Consider the following 12,297-nt stretch of genomic DNA (forward strand, 5'->3'; position numbering starts at 1 on the left):
TAACAATAGAAGGTTGGGATTGGGCATAGGGTTAGGATTAGCTTACAAGAAATAATAAATTTGTGTAAATGAAGAGTTCAGGAATGCATATTGTAATTTTACGTAGTAAGAAACTTTTGCTTTAGCTATTTCAGAAGGGACACCGGAATGAATACCAATTTAAAATTTCAATTTTATAACCTATATAAAAGGAAAATATAAACTAAAATATATTGTAATATTATATTGATATAATGCAATAACTATGATCACATTTTGTACCTGAACGCTTCAAATCTGTCAGGTGTTGTATAAAAAAGTGCTGCAATATGGAGCTAACTGAAAATCATGTTTTCTGTCTTTGCTCTCCACACAGAATTGACCATCCAGCCAACCCTTAATGATGTTCTCGTCCCTCCACACGCAAAGCAACAAGCAGGGTCATCGTCGGAAGGGAGGGCGTCATCAAGCGGGGCACCAGGGACGTCATCAGGCGGCGCCACTGGGGGCAATTGATCACAGCCAACTTTTTAGTCTTTAGGCACCAATCAGGGGTATTTGCTTGTTTGTGCTGTACTAGGCACATACTTGGGGTTTTATATGTACTATGAAGACTCTGAAACCATGAGAGAGAACAGTTTTTTCCTGCTTTTTTATGCAGTTGCTAAAACCGTCGTTCCCTCCAACTTAATATATGACTCTGAACTGACAAGGAGCGTAAGTTGGTGTACCTGAAGGACGGACTGACGGTAGATACTTTTTTTTTTCATGCGCAAGAGGCATGGCATAGCCGATGTCTGCTGAAGATTTTATCTAGGTACCTCATCTTACTAAATCAGCCGCAATGTAATGTAAAACTATGTAGTCTGTGGTTGCTATAGTGACATGAGGAATATTTTTTTAAATCCCCATGGCAACATGAGGGATAATACTACATCCATGTGATAGTGGAAGTCGTAGTATCTTTCTCGCTGCTGTAGGTCTGCTACACAGAAATCCCTGTGATGAAAGCAACTCTTTTGAGCACAAGAAAAGTATTATTTTTTATTTTAAAAGAATTTTGTGTATAGTATTATGAGTTGATCTAGCTGTTGATTTAATATATATGAGAATCATCTACATTTATTGATTGATGTATTCATCTTAATTTAATGGATATTTTTAATTATATCTCTTTTAATAATTTTAGCAGTGTGTGCTCATGGAGTGTTCCATTTTAAATCACAGGGATAGCTGTGTGACGGACCTAATGGGAACACCAAATGATGTTGTGTATATTATTATTAATATTATTATAATGACATCCCTCCCCCCTTTGTGTACAAGATTAAAACAAATGGACTGACCCAGTGGTATATCTCTCTATGAACTATTAGAATTCCTTCATTTCCTTCTTCTCGCTGGTTGTTGGTTGGTTGGGGAAGTTTTATTCCTCATATGGAAGAGAAAGCCAATATTTATAGCAGCAAATTCGCAATTAATGGGAAAAATATAAAAAAATAGTACAAAAAAATGTTGGTGTGCTTTTCCTAGCTTATGGTAGTGAATTCATGTTTCCGTTTACAAAGCTTTATGTGGCTTGTCACTGCTAAACAAGGGTCTGTTGTAATCTCTCTGCTCCTGGTAAAATGTAACTAAAAACCATTTAAATGATAACAGAACTCAAAATACACTGGGCTAAGGTACGGTTACAACTTTTGCATGATTTTTGACAGCAAAAAATGCACAAGTGTTGTGTAAAAAAAATTTTTTTTAAATTGATTACCGTTAAAATGGGCAAAAATGAATGTGAAATACATATCACTTCCGGTTCATTTTTGTGCGATTTCCTTCTGGCTCAATTTCCGGGTTGAAATTCAAAATGGCTGCACCCTTGTCACCGTATGTCGTCATGATTTATCGGTAAATATGGGTTGAACATTCATCTGTACATTTTGATGCAAATATAATGATATGTAGTTCTTCAAAAAGAACAAAAAGAATTTTACTATTTTCGCGAAATGAATTGGAAACCCGGAAGTGAGACTGATTTCGTTATATTTTCTGCCAATTTTAAGCTTACCTTGGATTTTGTTGAGAAGTGCAATGGGCATCAAAAAATGTAATAGATGCCAAAAAGAATAAATTTTCATGCAAAAATCCAACCCTAATGCCAAGGCCAATTTGCCCACAAATTCTAGAAATAGCCCTGTGGAAAATATTTTTCAGTTCCAAAACATACACACGAGGCACTACTTTCCTGTAATTTGTTTCAAATAACCAATCAGTTTTAATGAGCCCTGCATGATTTCAGGTTTAAGACTTGCTCACTTCTCAGCACTATTTTGAAATGTCCTGCCGATGCAGCTTGTAAAGTGTATGAAACATGTAGGAAAATGAGTTTGCCACTATTTTTTTACCATTCTCTTTCCATTCTTTTTTTAAATTTGTTTCTTTACAAGATGGAATCCAAAAGGAATTAATTATGTTGTTTTTGTTCTGTGTATATCAAACAGAAACAATGTGCATCATAACTTCAAAATAATGAGAGCTGGGGTCCATTTCACTAAACTTTACAAAGTCTCAAAATCATATTGTGAGTTCCATTTCAATAACATTACTTACGATCGGTACCCTTCGTAATAGGTTTGTACTACAGGGACCCTTTGTAAAGTTACGTCTAGTAAAAGGGTATTTACAACTTACAAACGGTTACTTGAGTTTTGAGGTTAAAAGTTTAGTGAAATACACAAATACACCCCTGGTGTTGTTTTCCCAAAGTTAGCCATTTACCAGTTATCACATAAATCAAATCCCATTTTCAACCATGTTTAACTATGAAATAAACCTCTGACATGATATTACTGTTGACTCAATGTTAAAAGATTGAAGTGATGAATAACATGATATGATGGCGGTGAAATATTCAAGAGAAGGCCAACTCTAATATACAATGTTTGTATGGTGATCAAGTTCACCTTTTTCGTAAATCCCAAAAGCTGTTGCTACAGTCTGTCCACTTAGAAGTACAAAGTAAATGGACCTCAGAAACTGGAGGTATGAGAATAATTATTTCGGTGCAATGCTTCTTTAGCGAGCCAACTGCTGCACGATTTGTACTTGCCGAGCGCACCACGCTCTTTACGCGTCACGTCGCGTTCGCGTGTGACGCAAAGCATCGACCCCGATGCCACAAGTTTGGTTTGTACTTCTATGTGGACAGACTGTACGTATGTCACACTGTTGTGCACAAAATTACTGTGCAGGATGATTGCGCAGCACCGATGTGCACAATTGCGAGTGACATATGTAATAATGACATATGTAATAATGTTTTATAGCAACGGCTTGCAGGATTTACTGAAAATGTGACTCCAATGTCCACATTCGCATGAGTACACTATAGGTTATCACAGTACCTGTGCAGCGGGTCACTGTGTGAGTGAGTGGTTTAGCTTTTGTCAGACGTGACTCTGATTTCATCAAAATTTATTATGAATTCCTGTCGAGAAAGCCTGTCTGCTTAAGATGCCAATAATTGATCCCCACAAAATTGCCAGAGGTACACTGATTTGGTCAACATCCATAACAACATCCATCTCCAATAGAATTAGTAGAGTGGGCCTTCTCTGAGTGAAAGATATACCAGGTTCAGACTGTGACTTAACTGTACATAAGATATCTAAGGAAACAGAGTATTTTGGGAAATGTATAATATTGGAGTGTAAAGAATTGTACAAATGGAGCAAAGCAGGTGTGTAAAGATGAGATAATATGTGACGTAAGAGTGAAGGCGCTGTTTAAAAAAGTACAAAATGGGTTCACTAGATGCTTGATGTGAACAACCGATAGTCAAGGATTTTTTTTTTGTATTTATTTAACAAATCAATGCCTTAGTTCTGGAAAGAACATCTTTTGACTTACAAGTTTATGTACTTGGATCTTGTGAGCACTACCTGCCGATCTAACATTGCCTATGATTGGTCAATTACATGATATTTTCACTTTATTCACCAATCAGAATGGAGCTTTGCAAATAGTTCACCCCAATTTGTTTGTGTGGTGAAATTATTCTAACAATGTTGCTGATTGGGCCAATTGATAATGAAAACTTTTTGGCTAATCGGCAGGTAATTCTCATGGGGTTATTTTTTTCTGTGGAAATAGTACCTGTTGTTTTTGCAAGAATCTGTCACTCATAAAGATTCTCTAAAAATGTGGGAAAATTTAAGTTTCTTTGTTGTTGCCATGAACAATTTATGTTGTACTTTTCTGTTTTGATGTAGCGAAGCACAGTGGAATGGGTTGTCTGTGTCAATATTTCTTACCTAGATATTCAGGGATAGAATACTGGAATCCATAGGAGAGAAAAATGCCTTCCCATGATGCATTTTGGTTATGTATAGTATAGTGTATTCAGGGTATCTCTAACAAAGTCAATTTGACCGAAATTACCCCGTCAGGATATTTTATATTGCACCATGTTGCCACAGAGGAGAAATTTTTGTACCTCTTAAAAATGTTGCAATTAAAGTGTGATGTGTATGTAATGCAATCCTGCCAAATTGCTCTAGGAGCACTGTGCATTATTAGTCTAATAAAGAACGTACATTTTAAGATTGCAGATATTCAGTTTTGGTGTGTCTACAAAGCACCGTATAACATGTAATTTTGACTTATAAAGACAATAGTGGATTGATCCTAGCTTTCTCTACTGGAAGTCAGTTTGACCGAAATTCCTTCCCACAATGCAAGATGCAGGTTCTTAGTCCGTTAGCACACCACACGTACAGGAAGTGTTTCCATGTGACATACGCTACAGGTTTTTCCAGGGTACGCAATGACGGGGTAATTTCGGTCAAATTGACTTTGTTAGAGATACCCTGAATACACTATACTATACATAAATGTGCTGATCCATAAGCAGGTTCCATCCTAATTTAGCAATGTGTAGCATGTGTGATTTTGAACAATTTCAACAATGCATCATGGGAAGTCATACTGTAGCTAGAATCCTACCAGATTGGTGCTAATGAATTTGGCTGTATATATTCTTCACCATTAGAAGGACTTTATACAGCTCATAGCACATACAATCTTGTGAGAGTCTACTTTGATTCTGTTACATCTATCTTAGAGAGAATCTTTACCAGACAGTTGCCCCAAATAGATTTTAACCAGTTTGAGTGAATGACATCATAACTCGCCAAGCAAGGACACCGCCACATTGGTCATCATTGACCAGGAAGTTACCAAGAACCACTCAAATAGATATTAACCCGTTTGAGGGAATAACATCACTACTCGCTGCGCAGGGACACCGCCACATTGGTCATGTAGCACTATCTGTCCATACATTTGAATGGCAAAACTACTTGTGAGGGTGTTCCTGTTTGAAAAACACTGTTTTGAGTATATTACACTAGTCTTGTGTTTGACCCTGCATGACACTGTGACCGTGCCTAGTTGACCCGTTGTGCAATGAGGATTTTTGTCATTCACCCAAAATGGTATTTGAGGATGCGTGGTGACTGCTAGAGTAGATTGTGGGGTTATTGCTTTAATTCCAGTCCTGACTTGGTGTTATAAGAGCAGGGTCAGAATTTGATTTCACAGTGCGAGAATCAATTTTGATTCTTGCAGAATAACTTTGTGAAAATCATTTGATTCTTGCAAATCATCTTCTATGTAAACTACAATGTATGTGAGAATCAAATTTGATTCACGCAAATCTGTTCACAAGAATCTTTGCAAGAATCGATTCTCGGATTCTCACCAAAATTCTGTTCCTGGTTATATATAGCAACACAACCATGATGTACTCTGCGGTAGCTATTAGTTTTAATTTGTCACTGCACAGAACCATCAACAACTCAAAATGCCCAAACGCTGCACTTTGACGACCAAGGAGTTCAACAAGAGATTGTATATTGCACCATGTTGCCACAGAGGAGAAATTTTTGTACCTCTTAAAAATGTTGCAATTAAAGTGTGATGTGTATGTAATGCAATTTTGCTAAATTGCTCTAGGAGCACTGTGCATTATTAGTCTTATAAAGAACGTACATTTTTAGATTACAGATATTCAGTTTTGGTCTCTTCCAAGACAGTACGAATCTAGCATCCAATATGGTGGATATTACATGCATAGGGCTGTTTTAATTCTTTGATTCGTACTAAGTTGTGCTGTTAAATAGATGAGGAGAAATAAGAGACAAAAGTACGACAAATGTAAGGTCTTAGTTACTTGCGATCAAGAATGTTTTGTGTGTTACTGAAAGTTATAGGCCACTTGACATGTGACGTCATTGCCCAGCAGTATGCGCATGAATTATGGCAATTTCCATTGTTCTTTGCCCTGCAGTGTGTGTACACATCGTAGTTTGCTCAGGGCATGTGCATTTTAAATCACCCACCATATTTCCTATAGTACAATAAAGCCATTGAACAGTGTAGGGGTTCGTTCAAGTATATCGATAGACCAGTCCCTCACCTTTGTTGATAAACAATGTCAAATGGTCTATAATACTACAGCCTGTGTAGATGGGGCCAAATACGGCATACACATGGGTCAAATATGTGTATGTACATGATGAACTTGGCACCTTTGTTATCGAGCGGACATTTTGTATTTCAAGGAACAGGCACTGATAAAAAAATTATTGAATGTTTTCAAGAACATGTGCAAATTTATGAAATAATTTTACGGCAATTTTTTAGTTTTGGCCGTTTTTGTAAAGTTGTGGTTTTTTTTGGTGCAAGTCTATGGAAATAGTGGCCATTGAGGGTGCTATAATCTGTTTTTGACGAGTTTTAGGCTACTAGCCAAAAAAACCGCACATTTCTTATTTTTCTAATGTTTGCGCAAAATGTTCAGGTATTCGATTCTATGGTTCCCTAGTCAGTGCGTGTCCTTAAAATTCATATGTCCTGTATGTCAGTGATCAAGCATCAAAGGGAACTTTGTTTTTCGAGGGAGCTACATCCTGTTCCTGACATGTGTACAGTAAAATCATTGAGTCTGCTATATACAAAGGAACAATGGACATGTGAGTTGACCCAGTTGTGGCTGAGAAGGTGTACAATTACCACGGCATGGTCTAAATTATGTGCAGTATTTTTACACATGATGTATAACGAAATTCTACTTTTACATTAAGGCTGAATGTTGACATTTGTTTTTATTTTATCCACTATTTAATCCACCTACAACTTACGGAGGCTATTCCAGTTGAAATCCATATACCCTGTGTGGAAGACATAATTAACCGTAATCTGCCATACAGGGGTGTAAATTTCAAATGGAGTCCCTGTGTGGAAGAAAGTCATATCTTCCATAGGGGGTGTATGGATTTCAACGGGAATACCCCCATTTGTGTCTCGCATCAAGTAGAAATATTTTAATGTGTATAACATCGATGTGGTACTAATCTTTTAAAAATTAATTAGCTTTTGTTTTCCCCTCTTCCTCATTTTGGTCAGAATATTTAGCTCTTAATATGATTAGAAAACTATTATGTAAATAGATAAAAATTATTATTTTTATTTCATTTCAGTATGGTTGACTTAGAAAGTGCAACAGTGGATTTATTTATTATATAAACAAACGATTATGTCAGTTCTTATTTGGATATTGTAGTGCGTTTTTTGTTGCTGCTCTGCATGTATGTGACACAAAATTTTCAAAATGGCGCTATGAAATCGCAGACTGGTACTCACTTGTTTGCCTTCAAATTTGTAATTACAAGGCTGACAATGACTTTACTCTCTGTACAAAGTAATGTCAGCCCAGTACTGTAGCGAAGATGCCAGCGCAACCCCTGTGGCTACATACCCGTAGGTGATTGTGTGCTTGGCGTGTGAGGGGTCTAAGGTTCAAATCTCGCTGGTATCAGGTGACTTCTTCATTTATCTCCTCTCCTTTTTCATTCTTCTTTAATTTCCGATAAAGCAGTGTCCGGTGTTAGGGTTAATATTGGCGTCTCTGTTGTAGGCCTTTTTGAAAATGTGGCACAAACAAGTTGCTAATAGGTGCCAACATTTGCGAGAATGTACAGCAGTAACTCGTCATGCTAATTACATTGCCAAGAACCGCATCAGAGAAGTTGCTCATTTTGGAAAAAATTACTTCGAGGTCACAGGTTAAAGGTCACCATTTTGTGATATGCAGCAATATTGATTCACAGCAGAGACAATATTGAGGCAAAATTGAAATATTTGGTGTTGCAAATTTTTCAAAAAGTTTTGGAAGTGGTAAATCATAAGTACCCATGCCACTTATTTATAACCCGTAATTTTAAGACAACATAACAAAATTGATCCAAATAATAGAAATGGTGTTCATACATTTTAATTTTTGTGAGTGAATTTAGTTGGAATTATGTAAGTGCACAAAATGGTTGATCATGCATTGGTATTAGATTTATGCCTCATATTCATGTTAAACTGCATTAGTATTTGTGGGTATTACATAGTTGTAGGGTAAGCTGTGCATGAGGGGTCAAAATGGTAAAATCTTTATTATCGAAGGAAAGCCTCTTTTATTTATTGAATGAGTAGCAGAGTTGCGACTGCGGAGTGCTGATCTTCAGGTTTTAGGGTTGTACTTAGGAGGTTATAAACTTGTATGTTGTGAATTAATCCACAATTAATTTTTGCTAAGATTCTTGTAATCAGACTTAAAAGAATCAATTATCCTACTCTGTGATGAAATTCTCTCCGCCTGTTCCTGTGATTCACAATGAGCGACTCCAAACGAGAGTTGATTCGCATCAATACGCACTAATAGAGTTGCGGCTCATTGTAGACTCAGACGACATTTTGCCATGACCCCCCTAACAAGAAACACGCTCACTACGCGATAATTTGCCAGAAGCACATCCGAGTGCCATGTAGACAGTTGCTGTTATTGATGCGGATCACAGGACTACACATTAACCCCCTGGACATTACTGGTCATCTAACAGCAATTGGTTGATAGCTTTAAATGCTCATTTCAATTGCTAATTATGAGTTAAGGCTTTAAGCTTTTTATGGTCAAACATGCATTTGCAGATAATCTTATTAATACCCTCCTTGATTGGTTCAAAATTGGACACAATATTCATTTTGGCCAATCGGCAGGTAGTTCTTATGGGGTTAATGCGGAGCAGGCCTCCTGCATGGAGTCAACCTAATATGTGTTGGGAGATAATGGTAAAAATATTCAAGAGAGAATCGCAGTACAGTAATACTCACTACCATATAACTGTTATTTTGTGAGGGTTTGTAATTATTTTTTTTTTTTTTTTAATTTAGTTGTGAATCAAGCCACAAACATGAAATTAAATTAACACACAGAAAATGTACAATAATGCATTGGGGTATTCCAGTTGACATCCTTACACCCCCTGTGAAAGACATTCACCTTAATCTTCCACACAGGGGGTGTAGATTTCAAATAGTCGCCCCTTCATTAGGTAGCCCCATTTGACATTCACACTCCCTGTGTAGAAGATTAAGGTCATGTCTTCCATAGGGGTTGTATAGATTTCAACTGGAATAATCTGTTGTACATGTAAGGTAGGATTGACCAGGTGCGAGGTTAGCAAATCGCTAAATATTCCTTATGCTGCAAAATGTGTGAATATATTTACGTGAAAGTATTGAATTACACTGTAGCAGTTTGCAAAAACCTTGTTAATTTCGTTTAGATGTTCTAGATGTTGATTGATAACATGAGTAGGATTAGGTGACAATTATCTACATATTTATGAATATTCATTTCCCATTTTTGTATGTGTCCGATTCTGATTCTGTTCAAATCCAAAATGGCCGTCTGCAAGATTGATTGAATTGATTGAAAATATTTCTCACTATGTACATATATATAAATATTATAGACAAATAACAAATCTACTTGTCAATTAATGCAGAGCCATTCCAGGAATCCAGAAACAAATTGCTGCTTAAAAATTTCTGTCAAAAAAAAAAAGAAGAAAAAAAAAAGCCTGGATTAAGCCAAGAGGCATAGCATCGCTTATTTATAGGGTGCTAGGTATGTTAGCCTCATGCCCCTTTCTTGTTGCTATGCCAATGGATTAATCATAAGGCTGACATTTGTTATAAAAAACCCAATGGATATGTCACACTACTTTTGTAATCCACACCTTATTGCTCTCTTTCCCATCAGCCACTGCTTCATGTGTTTGTTTGTGTTCTCTTTCCTCCCCTAATAGGCAAACCACTGTGTGCACAGTCCATTTAAGTAATAACTAAGCCACACACATATAAAGAAAACGACGAGATCCGGACAGAATGTACAGCTTTAGAACTGTCAGTGGATCTCGTCATGATATTTTTGTTTTATGATGTATTGTAAATGTTGTACAGTAAACACAAACAAAAAAATTCAAAGAACGAGTCTTTTTTTTTGTACAACCTGAACTCTGTGGAAATAGTGATACGTTATGGTAGACACAATTTTAGTCCATGAGTGTGCAGTGGAGAGAAAAAGAAGTTTAAAAAGTATGGAAGTTGTGTTATGAATTTTATGTTATCGCAACATGTTGTGTAATCATTTTTTCCTCCATATTATTTTTTTTGTCGCAACTTGTGTAATAATACTTTTCAATTGTAGTCCTAACTTCATACTCTTAAAATGATGCAAATGCAAATCCAGGGATTTATCAATGTAATCAATATATAGCCATGGATTTTATTGATAACGAGGGTGGGCGTGTTTTTTTTAAAAGGAGGGGAATTTGGACGTGTAATTATTTTTGATTATTTAAATGCAGGTTTTTTATGTCTTATTGTGGAATGGGATCTGTGGTGTACGTTTTTTGTTGATAGATTTCTTTTTGAGGTATTTTGTTTTAGTTGACTTGAATTTAATCCTTAACACAGATAATGTGACAATTAATTCGAAGTGATCATTCTGTTATACTTTTAGTTGCTAAAATTCATATCTTGTGTGAACCAGTGATACTTCTTTAAATAAGTTGCTGTTTTTGTATTTTGTAAATATAATTTAATTATTAGCTAGATCTTTTTTGTCGAGGTAAGCGACCGTCATATTAGACATACACCGCAGATTCCGTTCCCAGGTTGAAATATGCATGTGGTTTTTAGAAATGCGCAAACCAATTCACAACTACCATTTTCACGTAATCCCCACGTGCGTTTCCACTTATAAAATTAAAAGTTATCCCAGAAATATTTCATATTTGGAGCTAGTTCAGTTCCTAATAAGGTAATGTGAAACATTATAAGATGGTATCAAAAGTTGTGCTTGGAATTCAAAGCTTGTATTTGATTTTTAGTCTTGGCTGCTCTATAGTAAGAAACAAATTAATATTTGTCAAAATTTCTCACAATGATGTAGCTGTAGCTTTGTTGAGCAATTTTTAGCAATGGGTGAAATTTGAGTTTGGTTATATGCTCTTAAGGGTAGTTTTTATGTGAACAACTTCCCCACAAAATGCAATTTTGATACCAAATATTTGAAACTACTTAAATTTGATCTAGAAACACTCTTGAAATCAGTATTTGTACGGTGGCATCATTATCATCAACATGCGTGCATTAATAATTTCCCAGCTTTTACCATCTTGTAAGTTTCACTCGCCTTTACTGGTAAGGGTATGTAATTATTTTTTTTTTTTTTTTTTATATGGTCCAATTATATGTGGAAAAAATCAAGTCTAATTACAGACCAGAATTACAATAGAAATTGGTAGTTATTAAAATTGAATATGTGATGTACCCATATCGGCTTCTAGCCGCCATTTTGTCGTCGATGAGAAGAGGATGAGGCTAGTAAAACAAGACGTACAATTCTTTAACAAAACTGTCTCAGAGTTGTTATTCTTTGTATTCATAATGTCTGTATCAATTCAGCAGACCTGCCAACTGTCCCTCATATTGAGGGACTGTCCCTCATATTGGGTTTACCAAAGTGAAAAAGGGGGACAGTCCTGTTTTCTGAAAATTTCAGTGATGGCAAATTTAAATGTAAGAACAGTAGAAAATGATGCAAATTTTACTTTAAAATTTTGCTATAGCATGCTATTCAGTCTATTGTGATAAATTTAGACCTGCAAAACCTTCCCTGAATTCTGAAAGTATCGCACATCTCAAGTCTTTGAATTTGTCGGTACCTGGTTTGTGTACAACAAGGTTTTGGCTTCATGTCCCTCTTTCTGACTTCGGTAGGTTGGCAGGTCTGCAATTGTAACCCTGGCCCCTGGTTACCCAGGCAATAGCAGAGGACTTGACCGTTAAAAAGATCTGGAAATTTTCATGGCAATGACTCGACAATGGCAATTTGGGCTTGGACAAACATGAGAAGGGATATTG

General features: G+C 36.2%; 1 protein-coding gene across 4 annotated transcripts in view; it reads left to right on the forward strand.

The window, feature by feature from the left end:
* Positions 1-11,413, forward strand: part of LOC140170376 (glycogen synthase kinase-3 beta-like) — a 66,631-nt gene extending 55,218 nt beyond the window's left edge. For all 4 annotated transcript variants that reach the window (XM_072193749.1, XM_072193751.1, XM_072193748.1 and 1 more), the window contains one exon: positions 356-11,413. In XM_072193749.1, coding sequence (XP_072049850.1) covers positions 356-495 — 140 coding nt within the window. In that variant the 3' untranslated portion in view covers positions 496-11,413. The remainder of the gene's footprint in view (positions 1-355) is intronic.
* Positions 11,414-12,297: the final 884 nt, after the last annotated feature.

Source organism: Amphiura filiformis, chromosome 14 (assembly GCF_039555335.1).
Source record: "Amphiura filiformis chromosome 14, Afil_fr2py, whole genome shotgun sequence".
Classification (NCBI taxonomy): domain Eukaryota; kingdom Metazoa; phylum Echinodermata; class Ophiuroidea; order Amphilepidida; family Amphiuridae; genus Amphiura; species Amphiura filiformis.